Raw genomic sequence first — 19,899 nt, 5'->3', positions numbered from 1 at the left:
GAAAGTCTTGTCCCAGCCAGCCAATGTGCTCTACGGCTGACACACTACTACCCTCATTAGTGGAGGCTGGATTTAGAGACAACTCCATAAAAAAAAAAAAAAAAAAAAAGGTAAAAATATAAAGGATGTCTCAATGCTTATGAACACTTGTTCGGCAGAGGGCTCAGGTCCAGGTCTCAAGCATGCACACACAATGGCTCACAACAATCTCTAACTCCAATTCCATAGGATCTGATTATGCTCTCCGAACTCCACAAGCACCAGGCACACACACGCACACGCACACACACACACACACACACACACAAAACCTTATTCGGGAAAGCTTAAAATACACACATACACACACACACACACACACACACACACACACACACACACACACACACACACACACACACACACAAGCACAACCGTATTCTCATTGGCAAGCTCAGACCTGGTGAGCCACGCCTCCAGTCTCACACCACACTCCAATTGGACAATCGTGCCCGAGTCCCAAGCTCCCTGCAAACCAATACTTGGGTCGCCGGGCGTAGTTCAGTTCCATTGAGCTTTGCAACCAGCCCTGAGCTTCCATTGGTCAGCTCTGATTGGAGGGCCGGGTTCTAGCATCCCATTGGTCACTCCTGCCGCGGAGGCCGCGCCCGCCCGAGCCGCGACAGTTCGCGGGTCGGACCCTGCTGACATGTCGCCCGAGGACCCCCAGGAGACGCAGCCGCTGTTGCGGTCACCGGGTGCCAGGTGCGGACTCCCGGGGGCCACGGCCTCTCTCTCACGCCCGGCGACGCCGCTCACGCACCGCCTTGTACCCGCAGGGCTCCCCGTGGCCGCCGGGTCTTCCTCGCCACCTTCGCCGCCGCCCTGGGCCCGCTCAGCTTCGGCTTCGCGCTCGGCTACAGCTCCCCCGCCATCCCCAGCCTGCGGCGCACCGCACCCCCTGACCTGCGCCTCGGAGACAGTGCGGCCTCCTGGTTCGGGGTGAGCCCGCGGGGGAGCCCAGTGTCCCCAACTCTCTGCCGCACACCAGAGTCCTCCTCATTCTCTTTCCTCTAAGGCTGCGGGGCGTGGGGGTGGAGGGATCATGGGCCATGGTCCCTGGTGGCCTCCTCCTCAGCCCGTCCGGGTCCCCAGGCCGTCGTGACCCTGGGCGCTGCGGCAGGGGGCGTACTGGGCGGCTGGCTCCTGGACCGTGCAGGGCGCAAGCTGAGCCTCCTGCTCTGCACCGTGCCCTTCGTGACCGGCTTTGCCGTCATCACCGCGGCCCAGGAGGTGTGGATGCTGCTCGGAGGCCGTCTCCTCACCGGCCTAGCCTGCGGAGTCGCCTCACTAGTGGCTCCGGTGAGTGGTTTGGGCCTCTTAGATGAACTTTGCTAGCTGGTCAGGAGTGAAGCTATTCCTCATTGCCCTTAATTGTGCCTGTTTTACTTTACTAATGGTGGTGTCCCGGTATGCTAAGAAGTGATAGCGCCCCTATTTTCATGTTAACTGTTCAGATCTGGTTTGTCCCCGGGATATGCTGCTGGCTCCCTTCACTGCTTGCAGCCAAGGCTACATTTACTTTGCAGCCCACACACCTAGATCACTTACCTGGACACAGGCTTCTCTCCCAGCCTCAGTTTGCTCCCCTGTAAAGTAAGGCCTAATCCTAAGGTGGTTGTGGCCTTTGCACGGGAAACTGCTGGTCCAGGAATAGTCTCTGGAAAGATTTAGACAAAAGTAACTGAGGATCACCAGCAAGCAACCTGTGGCCACACACTTGGATGATCACCCAATCCCTTCCTCACCTCTGTGGCCTACTGCTTATCCTCCCTTCCATCTGTTGGGGGTGTGAAGGAGTTAGAGGAAAGGCAGACTGGAAATCTGCAGGGTTTTTAAACTAGGGCATAAGGTATGGAATGATCTAGAGTATGTATGGATCAGGCCCAGTGACCCTGAGATTAGAAGTGATGGCACCCCTGGTAGGATTAGGCTGAACAAGGACACTTTCACTGTCCTGAGTAACACCTGGAGTCAGCCAGCAAGGGAGAAGTCTTTTGTTCTAGGTCACATTTGTGCAGAGTAAACGTGTACTGGGCTGGGCCTGGTGGCACATGCCTGTAATCCTATAACTTGAGGGGTGAATACATGAAGGTCAGGGAATCAGGGTCATCCTCAGCTCAGGAGGCTAGCCTAGGCTTCATGAAACTCAAGAGCGGAAGGAAACTCGGCACTTCTATCTCTGAGCTTATGCACATAGCAGCAACCCATTACCCATAATCCTCTTTAAAAATCTGCAGGAAATGGGGAGGGGCCCTCTGCTGACCTACAGCAGCACAGTTAAACCTTTCCACTAAAAGAGCCAAGTAAAGTCTTCCCTTAACCACCAATAGGTCTATATCTCGGAAATTGCCTACCCAGCCATCCGAGGACTGCTTGGCTCCTGTGTGCAGCTGATGGTTGTCACTGGCATCCTCTTGGCCTACGTGGCAGGTACATTTGTATGCTCTCTGTTGGTCCCTATTAGAGGCTGTGTGGGCCACCCTGAAGACTGAGGTTCATAGAGAGCAAGAGTTTGCCTGGTGCTGCTGGCCAAGGTTCTAGGTTCTCAGTCACACTCCTGGGAGCTTGGGGTGGGGGAGGTCCTGGTAACTGGGTGCCTGGAAGAACTAGAGCAGGTGGTTTTTTGGGGGTTTTGTTTGTTTGTTTGCTTTTGTTTTATTTTTTTGTCCCAGAATCCCACTGTACCATGGAGGGACTCAGTAGAGGGTGTCAGTGCAAGGAGGGGTGAGGTGTAGGGAAACACAAGTCTCTGCATGCTGTCACAGGGTTCTCAGCAGAATGTCACATAAATGAGGCTGCTTCCCAGAGCTGAGGGGCAGAGCTGGTGGCCTGGAGAGGTTTCAGAAATTGTCTCCTTGTAATGTTTATTCTTTAAAACTTAACAAATATTTATACCAATAAAGACGCGGGAGGTGTAAACTGAGGTAAAAACCTGCTAGCTCAGTGAGGTAATTTTATTTTTCTGAACTATATACAAAATGTCTATTTATATAAGTCTGATGCTACGACTAAACTGCTTGCTCTTTAGAAATCTATTTCAATCTGTCATTCTACAGCGCTAGCCTACCTTCCTCTTGGGCTTCTCCAAGCCCAGGATGGCTCCTTAGCTCTCCTTCTAGAATTCTGTTTCCCATGCCCTGCCAGCTGCTTCTCTGTGGCTCTTGCCCAAAATGAGGATCTCTGTGTCTTATCTGGAGCTCTTTCCATGAAGTTCTTCCAAGCCAAAAGGAAGAGCGAGGGCCAGCGAGAGAGATCTTTCTCAAAGGTCCAAGTGTCTCTAGATGAGAAGTCTCTAGTTCCTCCCCATCCCGTAGGCAGCCTGAGCCACATCTTCAGGGCCTTGCCAGGGGGGGGCCGTATTTATTTCACTTTAAGGTGGGGCAGGTAGCTCAAGGCTATCCAGCTGACTCTGGCTTATAGAGCAAAGACCACAAGATCTCTCTCCCATGCAACTTGTCTTAAAGCAAACAGGAACTTCGCATCCTTTTTATTCTTATCTATGGAGGCTTCAGAGACACATCCAAACCGCACTTCTTCAGGACACATCCAGCTGCATCTGACAAACTAAGCTTTTTATATTTTGCTAACAGTTGGGTCATACGATAAACTAATATCCTGTAACGTCTCACTAGGCGTAGGTGGAAAGAGGGGAGCCTTCGGGCCTGGCACCTGCTGGGTTTCACTGGGAGGGCTTCCCCCTCCGCCCAGCCTCATTCCCCATCCCCACATCTCCAGAGCTGTTAGGAATAGATTAGTAGTGCATGAAACGTGCCTGATAACTCATTCCCAGTGAGTTCTTGGGAATGGGGTCGGGAGTACGTACTGGCCCTTTACAGGGGTTCTGGCCTTTTTTTTTTTTTTTTTTTTTTTTTTTTTTTTTTTTTTTTTTTTTTAATTTATGTATTATGTACTATGTATACAGCATTCTGCCTGCACGTATGCCTGCAGGCCAGAAGAGGGCACCAGATCTCACTATAGATGGTTGCTGGGGATTGAACGCTGGACCTTTGGAAGAGCTGCTCTTGACCTCTGAGGCTGTCCAGCCCCTGTCCTGGCTCTTCAGTGTTCCCAGCAGCCTGGCTGCCTCTTACAGCGAGCCAGAGCCCCTAGTAGGCACATCGTGGTGTGGCAAGAGTTGGTGTCTACCACCCACAGTGTCACCTCCACTGTGGCTTCATACTGCCTTGCATTGATCCTACAGTGTCCTTTAGGTCCACTGCTATGAGCTAGTGACATGGTGGGAACAGTAGTGCCTCCGTCACTAGACTTTGTGGAATGGCTATAAGCTAAAGTGAACAGACTCACGCAGGCTGACCTCTGACCTCCATGAGTGCCGCACCACAAATGCCCGTGCACCCACAGATTCTGTTCTAGGTACTCTTCTATTGCTGTGGCAAAACACCATGATCCAAGGCCATTTATAAACATAAACATTTCATTGGGGGCTTGCAGTTCTGCAGGATCCATGACCTCTGGATCTCCATGATGGGAACATGGCAGGAGGCAGGTAGGCGTAGCGCTGGGGCCGTAGCTGAGAGCTCCCATCTCAGTCCACAGACAGTACGTTGAGATCCACATGGGAATGGCCTGGACTTTTCCCCCCTGGTGACATGCCTCCTCCAATAAGGCCATAATGCCTAGTCCTTCCCAAACAGTTCCACCAACTGGGGACCAGGTACTCAAGCATGAGCATGTGGGGGGCCGTTCTCATCAGACCACCATGCACAAGATAGTTGAGTGACGTAATGAAGTTTAAAAGACAGAGTTATAATACAAGTATAACATAAGGTTTGGGAAATAGTTGAACAGGTAGAAGAGCTTAATGCCCAATCATTAGGACCTGAGTTCAAATCCCAGCACCCACATAAAAGATTAAGTGTGGTGATGACTTCCTGTAACCCTAACACTGTGGAGGTAGAGGCAAGATGATGTTGGGGCCTGCTGTTCACTAGCTCAAGATTCAATGGGACAGCCCAGTCTAGGGAATAAGGTGGACAGCGATAGTACACTCAATGGATGCCTTCGTCGGGCTTCCACACTCGTGCATGGGTGTATGTGTATGCATATTCACACGCACACACACACAAATTAAAAATTACGTTAAAAGTATAATGTAGCAAGTACCTCAAAGCAATAGCAGTCATTTCTAACTGTTGTCAAGTCTGTGTAAGCATTTGGCTTACCCCAGCACGTCTACTCCACGGCTACAAGACATAGCTTGGCAGTGAGCGTCTTTCAGCTGTTACAGCTTTACATTTTCTGTGTAGTCCAACTGTTTTGCCCTTAGAAGATGTCAGCTAATGTCCTGATGGAACAATCGTAGTAGCAACTGTTTCTTTAACCAACATGTGGGCAGAGGCTGTGAGATGCCCACCATCGGAGTGAGTTCCGGGGCTTGCAAGGGGGCTGGGCTGGGTCTCTCTGGCTGACCTCTGTCTTTGCAGGCTGGGTCCTAGAGTGGCGCTGGCTGGCCGTGCTGGGCTGTGTGCCCCCCACCCTCATGCTGCTGCTCATGTGCTACATGCCGGAGACCCCACGCTTCCTCCTGACACAACACCAGTACCAGGAAGCCATGACTGCCCTGCGCTTCCTGTGGGGCTCTGAGGAGGGCTGGGAAGAGCCCCCTGTTGGGGCTGAGCATCAGGTGAGAGGCTGAGAGCAGGGCAGGATGTGAGCCTGTTCCCAAGGCCACACACCTGAGTGGTAGCCCCCTCTCCCAACCTCAGTGAGGACCAGTGAGTGCTGTCTAAGAAGGTGGGGGCCAGCTGGAACCCCACTTTAGTTCACCCTGTCCCCCAACAAGTGAAAGACCAGGCCTGCAAAGGGGAAATGGGTAAGGGCTTAGATTTAATGTGAACCTCAGGGGAGACCTCAGAGGCAGTAGCACGCAGACGCTTAGGCTGTGTGGCCTGGCCATCTCTGCGTCTTGGTTCCTTTATCTCTAGCTAGGCCTCAACATCACCTGGTAGTGCGGAGATCTGTGAACATGGCTGCAGGAGCCAGCCCTGAGTACACAAACACGCTTGGCACTTGGGGAGCGAGATTCTTTACGCAGGTGCTGGAATGTCCGGCCCCTCACCACTCCCTTCCCACATGAGGCTGCAGGGGGCCTGTCTGCACACCCAGGGCCACAGGTAGGGGTGGGGACAGCAAGGAGGCTCAGTCCCTTCCACTTAGGCTTCTGGGCTCATGGAAAGGTCCTTGGGGCAGGAGAGGGAACACTGACGGCCATCTTTGTGACAGGGCTTCAAGTTGGCTATGCTGAGACGCCCTGGTGTCTACAAGCCCCTCGTCATCGGCATTTTCCTCATGGTCTTCCAGCAGCTGTCAGGGGTCAATGCCATCATGTTCTATGCCAACACCATCTTTGAGGAGGCCAAGTTCAAGGTAAGAGACTTCTCCCCAGCTTACCTCATGCCACACGAGGAGCCCAGGGCTCTTTGACCCAGCTCAGCCGGAGAGAGGGAAGGACTTGCCTCTCTCTAGCTGACTAGCTTCTCCCCTCCCCCAGGACAGCAGCCTGGCCTCGGTCACTGTGGGCATCATCCAGGTCCTGTTCACTGCTGTGGCGGCCCTCATCATGGACAGAGCGGGGCGAAGGCTGCTTCTGGCCTTGTCGGGTAAGGCCTGATGGGGAGGGCTCAGCCTCCCCAGCTCACACGGGGAGACGGGGCTTGGGAGGTGATACGTGATGACTGTTTCTTTTGAGCAAGTGACTTTCTGTCCCCAAGTCCCCATTTCCTATTCTAAAATGGGGAAAGGCTGTGGTGAGGTCAGGTTCTGGACAGTAGCTTGGGCCTACGCATCCACAGTGCCCAATGGTAGCTGTGAAGACCACTGTGGGCGTGGGGTTGAATGCTGCTTGTGCAGCCGAGAGACTTCTCAGGAACTTGCCAACATTTGCTGAGGTCTGAGGTCCAAAGCAGGGTAGGAGTGCTGGCCAGTTAGGGGTTTCCACGGCCAGGGTACAAGACTGATGTGTCTGGCATGCCTCTCTCAGAGAGCCACACTGCCCTGTAAGTCCTGGGTGCTGCCATGTCCCCAGCATCCTGTCTAGCCTGAGCCTTTGCCTGCAGGTGTGATCATGGTATTCAGCATGAGTGCCTTTGGTACCTACTTCAAACTGATCCAGAGTGGCCCCAGCAACTCCTCCCATGTAGGCCTCCTGGTGCCCATCTCCGCGGAACCTGCTGATGTTCATGTGGGGCTGGCCTGGCTGGCTGTAGGCAGCATGTGCTTCTTCATTGCTGGTAAAAAGGGACTCAGGGGAGACGGGGTGAAGGCTGTTCCCCTATCCCACCATGAGTTCTGTAGCACTCAGCTTCACTTCTAGCTTTACTTAGTTTTACCCCTCTGCCCTAGGAGCATGACTTCTGTGCTAATGGCCCTGACCATGTGCTGGGCACTGAGCTAAATCCTCACATAATCTCCATGACAGCTTGCAAGCAGGTCCCAGACTTGTCCCGATACCTAAAAGGGAAGGGGCTGGCCCAAGGCCTCCCAGCGGGGTTGAAAGCTGATAGTACCCCTAAGGCCTAGCCTTAGCATATGTGCTGTAACACTGCCTTGTTCCCACAGGCTTTGCCATAGGCTGGGGACCCATCCCCTGGCTCCTCATGTCAGAGATCTTCCCTCTGCATGTCAAGGGTGTGGCCACTGGTGTCTGTGTGCTCACCAACTGGTTCATGGCCTTTCTGGTGACCAAAGAGTTTAACAGTATCGTGGTAAGTACAGGCCCATGCCTTCCCCTCACATTGTCAGCAAAGCCAGGCCTCTACTTTCAATTTTCACTGCCAGAGATTCCATGTTAATGATCTTGAATGTAGGCTGAGGCTTCCCTCCTGTCTGGAATACCGCCAGCTCAGGAGTGACATGGAGCCAGAGGTAGACAAAACAATGAACATGGTCTGTGATCCCCTAAGTCTTTTTTTATTTTAAAGATTTATTTATTTATTATATATAAGTTCACTGTTGCTGTCTTCAGACACCAGAAGAGGGCATCAGGTCCCATTACAGATGTTGTGAGCCACCGTGTGGTTTCTATGATTTGAACTCAGGACCTCTGGAAGACCAGTCAGTGCTCTTAACCACTGAGCTATCTCTCCAGCCTGATCCCCTAAGTCTTAAGTCTGTATTGAGATGAATATACCTTCCTCATAGGCTGAGGGGGTGTCCTTTCCATTCAATACTTTATTTCCTTCGTAACCCTCTTGTGTTAGCTGAGGCTTGAGCCCACTGGCTTGCCAGCCACTAGAGAGGTTCTGGGCAGATAAGTAAGTCATCTGTTCCATCACAGGTGCCCTACAGATCTCCTGGCATGTGCCATGCCCAGGCCTATTCAAGGCTTCAGAAATGGCAGTGACTGAGTTTAATAGGGTCCATCTCATGACAGGTACCAAGAAGGCAGTGTGTAGTGTGTATATCCGGTTAGCCAGAGACATGCTCAGGCTGACAGGGTGCCCAGAGGAAGGCAAGCAGAGACCCACCATAGAACGTGAGAGGGAACAAAGACCTGGGGAAAGAAGCCTAGAAGGAGGAGACAGACAAACCCAATAGTGACCCAGGCCAGCATCCTGTCGAAGAGGCCGAGAACAGAAGGGTCCCCTGGTGTCCTCTCCTGCAGGGGACTGAGGAATGGGGACATTGCAGGGTCACAGACTCACCCCCACCCCATCATTCCACTGTCTCTCAAGAGTGATGGTTTCCCCTTCGTCATCACACAGTGAACTCACAACACAGGACACTGGAAAGCAGGGCCAAAGGCACAGGCGCTAAGAGAGAGGGACACTGGAAAGCAGAGCCAAAGGCACAGGGGCTAAGAGAGAGGAGTAATGGCCGCAAGCCTGAGACAGCCAGGAACAGGACCCTAGCTGTCCCTTGACATTGCTGATCTCAGAGCACGTGTTACTTACCTCTGCCTCAGTTTCCCAGGCACACATCACCTTGCGTGGTGGTGAGCTATTATTCCCTACATACCTGGGGCTGCAGTCGGGGTGCCCTGGATTGTGTGGGGCCCTCTGTCCTCTGGTTATCTCCACATGTGCCTCTTCTCTCTCTGCAGGAGATCCTCAGACCCTATGGTGCCTTCTGGCTCACCGCTGCCTTCTGTATCCTCAGTGTCCTTTTCACACTGACCTTTGTCCCTGAGACCAAAGGCAGGACTCTGGAACAAGTCACAGCCCATTTCGAGGGACGATGATGGACTCTGGCAGCCCTGAGCTGAGCTGGCTTTGGGTTTCAGAAGGAGTGGAATGGGCTGTAGCTGAGCCACACCTCAGTTTGAGACTGGAGGCCTCCTGCCTCCTCAGGCCTCAGGGCCCTCTTTGTCCAGATCTCAACCCAGATCCACACTGTGAGGTTCACCAGATTCTGAGTCCAGCCTGCTGCACTCACAGAACATCTGAGGAGCTGTGCAGTCTCACCTAAACCTAGCGTCTCCTTCCTAGGACCAAAGCAGCTAAAGTGACATGAGGCTCCTGGCTCCGGTTTTCTGGCTGAAGATCTTTGGGGTGCTCAGTCCTAAGCAGCTGCCTGTACCTCACTTGACTCGGGGACCAGAAAGGGACTTAGCCACATAAGATTTGGGCTCAGAAACAAGGCCCAAGTAGAAGAGCATGTTCTTGTCAACCAAGCCCTTCTCAGAACTGTCCAGAGATCCTCTGGGTTCACCCTGGGGTTAGCCAGCTTACCCATCACTTTCTGGCTCTTTCCTGGGCTCAGTGTCCTGGGCCATTAGTCACCATATCTTGTTGAGTTTCAGGAAATAAAAAGACTCCTACTGTTCAACTTTAATGGAGCCAGAAGTCTTTTGCAGGTCACTTGTCTCAGGGATCAGCGCATGCTCACTGGAGTAAGTTAGTGAACAGATAGAGTAACAATGTGTTGAGCCGGCAGGCATCTGCTTTACTTGCATAGGAAGGCTGCTCCTTTCCAGAGGTGAGTTACCCAAGTGAGACTGTGGCTCTGTTTTGTTACTGAAAACAGTGGGCTTAGCTTCGTCCTACTTTGGGCAATAAGACTGGACTGTTTTCCCCTTAAGAAACATTGTGATTCTCATCATCCTACCAAACAGCCCTCTCCACACTATGTTAGTGGAATCCACTTAAGGCTTCGGAGGCTTGTTTTTTGTTTTGCTTTGAGGCAGGGTCTCACTGCGCAGCTCTGGCTGCCCTGGAATTCACTGTGTAGCTGGCCTTGAACTCACAGAGATCCACCTGCTGAGATTAAAAGTGTGCCAGCATGCTTGACTGATTTTTTTTTCTTTTTAAAATAGTGACTCACAATGTAATCCAGGATAGCTTTACAATGTATTGTGTGTCCCAGGCTGGCCTGGGACCGGCTGCAGTCTTCCTGCCTGAGGTTTTTAAGTGTCATTCTGCTCTTGCTGACTAACTTGAGAAGCTGTGGCCCCAGGTTTCAGTCATCAAACTGGTCAATCCAACTGTTTCTTGCTCCTGGGAGACCATTTAATTTGCTGAAACCTTCGCAGAGCAATCACTTTTCAGGCAGGATCACAGAGGTTTCTCACAGTCCAGGAGTGATGGGCAGCATCCGTCCGGCCACCAGTGCCTGGAAAGGCTTTATTTTACTGCCACTCCCAGGTGTTCCTTCTCCTGCCATGTTCTTCTTTCCATCACTGGTCATTGAGCTCAGAGCCGGGGAGGACATTGAGACATGCTCTTACTTTGTAGTACCTCAGGCTGGCTTAAAATGTAGTGATCCTACCACTCTGAGTGCTGCAGTCCCACACTGGCTCTCACTGACCCTTTTTTGTGTCTTTGCTCTGCATTTGTTCTTTTACTTTATCTTCTGCAAATATTTTGCTTTTCCAGTCATGCTTTAAAGCAATTAAGTTACCAAGGGATGTGAGAACACTCCTAGTGAAGGATCCTTGGACAGAATCAGAGTTGGCTTTTGTGGGGTGACATATTCTTCTGTGAGGTGGCCCACATCTTCAGTACGAGGCAGGATTCTCCAGAGAAACAAAACCCATAGAGACAGACATGCAGAGAGCTGTTGCAAGGGGCAGAGAAGGCCTAAGATCTTGAGAGTCTGCAATGTGCAGAAGTGGCCTAACACCCATAAGTAGCCATATACAGAATGACATCACCTGACGCCTGAAGCACTCTGCTAACCTGCCGGCAGCCAAAAGTGAGATCACAGGACTAAGGCAGGAGACCTGCTAAAGACCACCGGCCCTAACAGGGGTTAGTTAGTTCCTACTAGGCCGTGGAGCCATGGATAAGATCACCCGGGCTCCAGAGCTCACCCTGCCAACTGAACTAGGCCAGTGAGCAAAACAGGATGAGGTCCAAGTTGGTTTTCCTTTAAATGGTAGTTCTTTATTCCTGACCTTCCTTGACCATGCTCCACCACAAACTTGTGAGCGGGAGGAAAAGCCATCTGTTCTTTGGGAAAGCCCACTGAAACATCCTTATATATCCGCGCCCGCTGGCTGCATAAGTACCCTTCTCGACATCCCTGGTGGCCTGGTCCCTCCCTGTCTGAGATTCCACATCCAATCCTGGGACGCCTGAAAGACTAGGGGCTTTCAGGATGGACTCTGAGAGCAAGGGCAGGCATGCGTGGGCTGGGGGAGAGGGAAGCTTCTGTCTGAAACACACCACATGAGACAACATTCCTGGCGACAGAGAACAGACTGTTTGCAGTCTACCTACGGAGTCTCGTCGGAAGTGGGCTACAGTGTGCAGACTGCGCATGACCGGAAGTAGCGCAGTTCTGGCGCGTCCCTCTGCTTCAGAGGGATGCCGCCAGTTGTGGGACCCACACGTTTTGGAAGCTTCTGACTGCTGTGCGTGTGTGCTCCGTATTCGGGATGGGCGAGAAGAGGCGGAGAATTATGCAGTTGTTCCCGAGATGTGCACGGAAAGCTCCGGACCAGAACGCTTTCCACAGTCTAAGAGAACTTGAGATGTTTGAGGACCTTTGGCCAGAGTGGTCTCTGCATATCTATCTGCCTGTTACCCAGTGCTGTGAGGAAGATGAGTGACTATAGCCTTCCGCCCGCTGGAAACAGCTCGAGGTGCTTGGAAAACACTTCGGAGGGCAAGCTTAGGCTGACAGCACTGTGACCTCCTGGAGGACAGGAGAAAGTGTTCCTCTGTAGAATACAGATCTTAGCTACTATCTCTAAGAACTGCCAAATGAAATAACGTTTGAAGGCACAGAATGTTAATTTCCTTCCTGCACAAACGATGACAGTGGTTTAGATGCACATCGGCAATAGGTCTACTAAAACCAGGGACCAGTTCTTAAATGTCTTTTAACCACTGTTACAGTAGTTTCATGTTCTTACAGTATCCTAAATATTTTCATATAGTTATCACTTTAATTTCAGAACATTTCCATCACCCGGAAGTGTGTATATATACTCCATGTATACACATCACAATTTGCATGTCTCAGTAGATGGACATCTTGGGTAGGCTATGAGCACGGCTGCCAAGTGTGAAGACACTTAACATGCATCACATGTACCCAAATGCCTAGTGTTCAATTCCCTAGAACTGAGGTTACAGGTCAGGTGATTGTGAGCCACTCTATGGACCCTCTACCTGAGCAACAAGTTTGTTTGAAGGGAAGTAGACTGCCTAGATGTCCGTAATTCTGAGGAAAGGCCTTCAGTCTTTAGAAGTCTAAGGTTAGTGCCACATCCCACCAGGCAGCTGTTGCAGTGCTTCAGTTTTTGCAGAACCTCTGCTAAACCTTATGCTTTTTAGTCAAGTTCTAGCCCTACCTGCCTAAGAAAAATCTGCATGAATTGTCATGTGTGTACAGGTGGCCACATAGCAGAAAAGACATCAAATCCCCAAGGACTGGAATTACAGGTACACCTTGAACAGGCTTGCTACCTGTTTGGAATTGCTGTAAACCACCATGAAACAAATTTTGGTACATCTGATGCCCTACCAATAGTCACTGCTTCAGTCCTTTCTAACAATCCTGTTAGTTTCCCCTCTAAATATTTTTTTGGAAGAAAAAGACCCACCCTTAATCCCAGATTATTTCCCTTGCACAATCACTGTCAATGCTTTTGGCCCAGGTTAGAACTGCCCAGCTGCACTATAGTATACTTTGTAATCAACTTCAGAAACCTACAGAAAGCACTTTTCCTAGCTAGATTTGTGAAATTGCTGAGGATTATTAGCATGATCGTTGTGCAGGAAGGATCTCCAGAACCTATCTGTACACCCCCAGAGTAGAGATAGATCCAGCCCAAGTTTTATATTATTGGTCTGTAAACAGCTCTGGACCTCCCTAACCACACCCACAAAAAACCACCTTTTCCTTCCAGGTCTGTGCTAGCCAAGATTTCCCAGACCCTGCTACCTGCTAACACAGCCACACAATCCCCCCTCCCCTGAACCAAAGAATCAACCAAGCCCACTGGTTATCAGATAAGTCTTTTATTGAAATATTTTCTTGTTACTTCTTAACTCTGTGGGAAAAGGAAAAAAAATTGTATAAATTACAAAGTCAACAATGCCCCTGTGAGACACCATGGGCAACAAAAGCCCAGCTACCCCACCTAACTTTTCTGTAATAAATCATGCGGTCACTTACAGCCGGGCACTCCACCGCACCACTGTTGATGTCATCAATGATGTCATGAGGGTGGCGGCCATCCACATTGCAGCCCACAGACTGTGCGGTCCCCAGGATCTCCTTGATAGTTCCTACATTGAGAATGGTGGCCTCAGATCCCAGGGGAGGGGAATCCCAGAGTTCCATTGCAGAGACAGAGTAAAAAAACATGGCCCCATAGATTGTAAAAATACTGCACCCAAACATTGGGCTCCAAAAGCAATGGGTAGCCATTCCGTGGGAACATAACTTGGCTCTTACCAGAAAGCTCTCTGGCCAAGGACCGGTGTCGCATCTGCCGGGCAATGTTGACAATCTCATCAAAAGTGATGTTCCCACTGTGTTTGACTGCAGAAAGAAATCAGGGCTTTTTAAAGCGTTCACCTATCTTCTGAGACAAGGTTTCTCTTTATCCAGTTCTAGGCTGTTCCCATGCTTTCGGCACAGAGTCATCCACATGTAGGACAACCCTGTTTCCTAAAAGCTGGGGCTTACTGTCAGCTCACCACTGGATTGCACCAGCCAACAATACTGGTCAGGTGCAGTGGCGGGTGGCTAGGGCAGAACCAAGCCCTCACCAGTAGCCCTAAGACACTGTTTAGGGATGGGAACAGAAAAGCACACCAACCAACCCTGGGGCACTATTCACCTCTACACCCAGTGGAGAAAACATGCAACAAATAACCTAATATCATCTCATTCCAACCCTAGGTTCCATGAAATGGAGCAACACAGCTGAGGAGCAGAAAAGGAACTGGAATCAACTTACTATTTTTCTGCTTCTTCCTGTCTCGTGGTGGCTCCTTGAGGGCTTTGATGATCAGGGCAGAGGCAGAGGGCACCACCTCAATCTGCAAAGAGACTTGATAATGAACACAGGCCAGGAAACCCCCCAATAGAAGCACTACACAGGACAGCTCGCCAGATAAGGTGCTTGCTGCTGGACCTGAGTGTCCTAGTACGGTGGACAGAAGTTCTCTGGCACCCACCACTGAACCACTGAACATTTTTGCCTTATAGCCTTCCCACCGATAAAAATAGATTCATCAGGGCAGTTACATCCCTGCAAGACCCACGATTCCTGAGGGCCGCTACCTCAGCCCTCCCTCACACCAGTCCATACCTGGGCCTGTCTGTTCTGGATGGTCAGTTTCACTGTAATCCTGAGGCCTTTCCAGTCCCCGGTAGCCTTGGCAATGTCATCACCGACTTTCTTTGGAGACTGTAGGAATATTAGCTTTAGTTACCATGTGCCGAAAGTTGAAGCCAGAGGCCAAGCTCACTGATAGCCAGGATTCTAGCCCCTCCTCACCATTCCACAGGATCCTACCCACAATGGCTCCACATCTTTCTTTACTAAGCAAAAAATGAAGCTAATCACTTTCAGCCTCAATGGCGCACCCTGAGGCTTTAAATACTAGGTCCCCCTGTAAGTGACACAGGGCCAGTAGCTGAAATTTAAGCAAGCCCGATGCCTGCTTCAATTCGGCCGTGGCACGAGCCCACATGTCATGTACAGGTTATGTCTTCCTTTAAGAATTCCAATTCCCAGAACCCACACACTTGCCCGGAACAAGCACGTGGTGCCTGCCCTCTTCTGACCTCCACAGGATTACAACGCGTATATAGGCCAAAAGCATACACCTTAAATGTCTACGGCTCTCAGCAGCGACTTACCAGACCCAGAGGACCGATCTTAGGGGCCAAGGCGGATGTGGCGCCGACCTCACCTCCGGTGCACCTCAAGTACACTGAGAAAAAGCAAAAATCAGAACCTCTGCGGAGCACACCGCAGGCCGCCCTGCGCGCTCCGTCGGGCCGCAGACCTCCCGGGCCAGGCCTTACCCTAAGGCGCACAGGCTGCCAGAGCGTCGGTACTCCCTCCCCTCTAACACAGGAGGAAGCCAAGGCCCAAGGGAGACCCGCTAGGGCCCGGGACAACACGCGGCGGAAAACGCTCCACCAGCCTCCCGGGCGCGGCGAGGGCACGCACCGACTTTGATCTCGTTGGGGTCGAACTTGGGCGGCATGGTGGAGGCGGCTGGTGTCGGATGAACCCGGATTCGGGACGACCGAAGAAAGTTGCACCGTTGCCTCCTCCGAGCCGAAAGCCGAAAAGACGGATGTTGCGCCGCCCACGCCGGATATAGGCAGAAAAGGCTCAGCTCTCGCGATAACCGGCTGGCTCCACCCAGTCTCTGTGCGACACCCTTGACGCCCTGTTTTTTGTGGGCAGGCGTCTGAGGCTGAGGACTGCAGAGCTGGGTCTGTGGGTGAGCTCGGGATTCGGAAGGGGTGAATGTTCGGAGCACCTTGCCTGGGGATAGTCAGAATAGAAGAGCTGAACCAGAGGTCCTGGTTCCCGTTGTACTCTAGTTTCCCTTCTCTTGAGGGTGACTCTGGAATCCCTGGTACCCAGCCTCGGACCCCGCCCCTCCCCTAAGAGATCTGTACCTGGCTTGCGGGACCCCTGTACCAATGCCGCCCTAGTACCCTTCTAGCCTGTTTGCGGTATGTGCATGTTAGTTACAGGAGCAAACTATTCCTGTCTAATCACGATCTTAATTCTGCAATTCCTTGGTTTCTAGAATCTCGAGACCTTGTCGTGCTGAGTTGCATGTCTTTCTGAAATTTAGAGTTTTGGTCCTCACTTCCTATGTTTGAAGGAGACCCGATTGGGGCCTATGGTTTGTACCTGTGGTCAAGCCTTCAGAGTGATTGGCCTACTTTGAGGTCCACCCCAGAATCGGAACATCGGTGGAGAACCTCCCCATCCACAAAGACAGGTCAGCCACTGACCAGCCTTGCCCAGGAAGGATGGGTGTGGTTCTTCTCAGTTAAGCTGGACCATCAGGAAAGTTCAAACCAGAACTGAAAGAGCCCTGTTGAGAACAACAAGGGAGGCGACTTGCGGGGAGATAGTCATTGAAGAGGGTATTTGGAGTATAGGGGTGAGGGAGGGCTAGTCCTTAGTGAGGAGAAGGCTTCGTTGTAGCCATCTGTAAGGGTTGGAGGAGAGTTGTTTCTTCATCATTCCTCAGGAGTGTCTGCAAGTGAGGGAGGGAAGAGCCCTGAGCTGGCCTTGCAGGTCCGGCAACCTCCTCTGACAGCCCATGCCCACGAATGGAGCCCTGAAATCTCTTCAGCTGCAAGACTTCTCTAGCCTTCTGCTTAGCAACTGTAATAGTCCCTGAGTCTCCCTGAATCCATTTGCCGTGTGTGTGGTACCCTGTGGCAAATTCTATGGCATAGACCTGACATACGTGAAATCACTGAGCCCCACAGAACCCAGCATTGGCAACATTGCTCCATATTACAGATGAGGAACCCAGCTCCGACCAGTGACACAAAGTGACACAGCTAATGTCTTAGGTGTCAAAGCCCATGCTGTTAGCTGCATACTTCCTCCAGAGGATTGCTTCCTTCCTGTTGCTGGCCCTTCTCCAGCACTGGAAGTTGCAGATCCTGGGCCAGCTATGGGCAGTCAAGTGCTGAATTCAGGACGGAATGATTAGCTTGGCTGAACTAGCAGGTTGAGGGAGCTGTGCAAGCTTCCCAGGATCAGGACTCGAAAGGCAAGTGTCCCAGGCTGGTGTTTCTACAATCCAGGTCATGTCACTGACTGAGCCTAAGGAGCCTCAGATTTTCCACAGGGCTATAATGAGAATCAAATGAGTAATAGCTTTTACATTGGTGAGGTGCCCAAAAATTGCATTTGACTTTTATTTAACTGGTAGATCTCTTTTAGTATTGATATAGTTGAGTTCGCCCCAAGTCATGGCTACCTCCAGTTTGGTCTTAATGATTCCATTCTGACAGTTTCCAGAGCTAGAAGTGACTCATCAGCTGAGTCTGTCAAGAGTCTTCAGAGAACATCCTTGGATGGCAACTTGGAGCTGGTGGGGGGGGGAGGACTCTTCCCCAGGCTGGGGAAACTGAGCTCAGCACTGGGAGAGAGATGCCGGTGCCACAGAGGGTCAGTGGAAAATTAGGCCAAACCCCAAGTGCTTGGCGCATTTCTGTCCTTTCCACCATAGTCTGTGTTTATTGCTTTGTTAATAAAACAAAATGTTGAGCACTGCTGTGTGGGCTCAGGGCCCAGCTGATGAGGCAGACATCTCTGAGCTGCCTGTCTGCAGTGTCGGACACAGTGTAAGTTCCCAGATGCTGACCTCTATCCCATGCTCCAGGGTCCAGAAGAACTGACACCAGAAGATGCCTCTCTTCTTTCGGAAGCGGAAGCCCAGTGAGGAGGCTCGAAAACGCCTGGAGTACCAGATGTGTCTGGTAAGGCACAGTGTATTGTCTCTGGCTCTTAGGCTCCCCCTTTGCACCCCGAAATGTCTCCAGAGGTGCTTGCTCTACCTTCCCGCCCCTGGGAGTGCCCATCCTCACAGGATGAGTGTGTGGCACTACCTGTTGGTTTCTTTCCCTTCTGGACCTCAGTCACTGGGCCACAGAAGGAGGTTGTGGCTGTGGCCCCTTCCAGCTCCTTACATCTATGGGGTGTTTTTCTTATTTTCTCCATTCTACAAGTATGTTTTACCTAAATGCTATTTTTTAAGTGGGTGTGGTGGCTTACACCTGTGGGAGGCCAAGGCAAGAAGACTGCCACAGGTTCAGTGCTGTGGAGGGCTACACAGAGTTCCAGGTCGCCTGAGCTGTGGAGATCCTCTCCTGCAAAAACAGCTGTGCTTGCAGGAGGTATCACCAGGAGATACAATACTGCATGTGCTCAGGCAGTGCCTACCCCAGTCACTGAGGGAAGAGTTAAAGAGCAAGAATCCAGGAAGGTAATTCAGAGAGCCAACACCCCCCCAAAAAATAAACAAAACCAAACAAACAAACAAAAAAAACCTTCAAGGCTAAAAATAAAACCAGTTACCACTAAATTGAAAAGCAAAACACTATGAATGCTTGAAGGATGAACAGAACTTTGTAAACACACAGGAGTGCAAGACTTTTGGGTGGATAGGAGGTGGAACTGGATTTCTCTCAGGTGCAGTCTAGGCTATCCTGGAATGTTCTGTAGATCAGGCTGGCCTCAAACTCAGATCCTCCTGCCTCTGCCCTCCTAGTGCTGGGATTAAAGGTGTGTATGCCTCCACTGTTCAGGAGATTTGACCCTTCAAAGCCTGTCTCTTGAAGCTGTGCAGAAAGCTAATTCTTGGGAGGCAGAAGCAGGAGGACCGGACAGAGTTGGAGGCCAGTTTTGTCTACGTGATGAGATTGAAGTGACATGAGACCCTGTCTCAAAACATTTCATTTAAAAACGTCTTTTTCTCCTCAGGCAAAAGAAGCTGGGGCGGATGACATTCTTGACATCTCTAAGTGTGAGCTTTCCGAGGTAAGCCGAGGATGAGACAGGCTGAGAGTTTAATCTGTCCTGTTTTCTTGTGTCCTTGGGGAAAAAAAAAACAGATGTGGAGTGAGACTTTCAAAATGGCAGAAGTAAAGATGGGCAGGTAGCTCCACGACAAAATCCTGGCCCTGTAAGCAGGAGGCTTCTCTGGGGCTTGCTGGCCAACCATCCTAGCTGAATCAGTGAACTCTACGTTCAGTGAGAGACTGTCTCAAAACATAAGTTAAGAGATGTTCTTTTTTAAAAGAACTGAGGTGATCTTTTGGCCTCAACCTAACCTCCAAAAGTCAGGGCCTACTTAGGAAGTTAGCCAGGTGGAACGGAGTGCATCCTTATGCTCAGAATTCCATTCACAGGGCAGAGGTAGGGAGTTTTGAGGTCAACCCGGGCTACGTAGTAAAACCCTGGAGAAAGACAAGAAGGACAGCTTGGACAACTCAGTGGTACAGCTTACCAAGATGCCTGGCGTTCAGTCTTCAGTACCGTGAGAAAAGGGAAAATACATCTACAGATTCCTGAGGTGCCGGAAGAGGATTCTCCACCTGCTGATGGTTCCTGGTACCACAGAGTAGGTCTGCTAGAGTAGGCTGGGCCGTGTCCTGCCAGCTGACTGGAAGAGGGCTGCCACGCCCAGCTCCCTTCTTTCACAGCCTTCTAGCTTAGCACTGTTCTCTGGGACAGTGACTTACTGTCATTGTCACCTCCCAATACCAGTGACACAGAGAGGGAGATGAAACACTGGGAGGTGACAGACACTGACCCTTCTTTGTCTTATCTTAGATTCCATTTGGGGCTTTTGCAACGTGCAAAGTTCTACAGAAAAAGGTGAGCAGAGCCATTGTTCAGAAACTCACTTGCTGAATGTCTGCTTGGGGGAAACCGCATGGGAC

The 19,899-nt window shown here is 51.1% G+C and overlaps 3 protein-coding genes across 4 annotated transcripts in view; 2 read left to right on the top strand and 1 right to left on the bottom strand.

Annotated features, from left to right (window-relative positions):
• The first annotated feature begins 648 nt into the window (after positions 1 to 648).
• Positions 649 to 9,778, top strand: SLC2A8 (solute carrier family 2 member 8). Of its 2 annotated transcripts, none has more exons than XM_080927193.1 (10): positions 649 to 744; positions 819 to 981; positions 1,135 to 1,341; positions 2,373 to 2,472; positions 5,487 to 5,686; positions 6,367 to 6,429; positions 6,554 to 6,662; positions 7,119 to 7,292; positions 7,621 to 7,766; positions 9,104 to 9,778. In XM_080927193.1, exons 1-10 carry the CDS (start codon positions 689 to 691, stop codon positions 9,239 to 9,241), a joined length of 1,356 nt encoding a protein of 451 aa, XP_080783319.1. In that variant the 5' UTR covers positions 649 to 688; the 3' UTR covers positions 9,242 to 9,778. The 2 variants fall into 2 exon arrangements, with proteins under 2 accessions (XP_080783319.1, XP_080783318.1); XM_080927192.1 differs by having other exon boundaries at positions 6,286 to 6,429.
• Positions 9,779 to 13,448: 3,670 nt separating this feature from the next.
• Positions 13,449 to 15,771, bottom strand: RPL12 (ribosomal protein L12). The gene is made up of 7 exons (XM_080927019.1): positions 15,641 to 15,771; positions 15,325 to 15,398; positions 14,771 to 14,869; positions 14,417 to 14,498; positions 13,909 to 13,995; positions 13,627 to 13,739; positions 13,449 to 13,501 (listed from the first exon to the last, which is right to left on the bottom strand). The coding sequence occupies exons 1-7, from the start codon at positions 15,675 to 15,677 to the stop codon at positions 13,496 to 13,498; spliced, it is 498 nt and encodes a 165-aa protein (XP_080783145.1). The 5' UTR covers positions 15,678 to 15,771; the 3' UTR covers positions 13,449 to 13,495.
• Positions 15,772 to 15,882: 111 nt separating this feature from the next.
• LRSAM1 (leucine rich repeat and sterile alpha motif containing 1) overlaps positions 15,883 to 19,899 on the top strand; it is a 39,780-nt gene continuing 35,763 nt past the window's right edge. Inside the window, exons 1-5 of the mRNA XM_080927899.1 lie at positions 15,883 to 15,920; positions 16,236 to 16,433; positions 17,838 to 17,934; positions 18,938 to 18,994; positions 19,790 to 19,834. Coding sequence (XP_080784025.1) covers positions 17,863 to 17,934; positions 18,938 to 18,994; positions 19,790 to 19,834 — 174 coding nt within the window. The 5' untranslated portion in view covers positions 15,883 to 15,920; positions 16,236 to 16,433; positions 17,838 to 17,862. The remainder of the gene's footprint in view (positions 15,921 to 16,235; positions 16,434 to 17,837; positions 17,935 to 18,937; positions 18,995 to 19,789; positions 19,835 to 19,899) is intronic.

The sequence above is a fragment of the Micromys minutus genome (assembly GCF_963924665.1).
Source record: "Micromys minutus genome assembly, chromosome: 13".
NCBI lineage: Eukaryota > Metazoa > Chordata > Mammalia > Rodentia > Muridae > Micromys > Micromys minutus.
The sequence above is the reverse complement of the archived record's forward strand: the minus strand, read 5'-3'. Positions and strand labels throughout refer to the sequence as shown.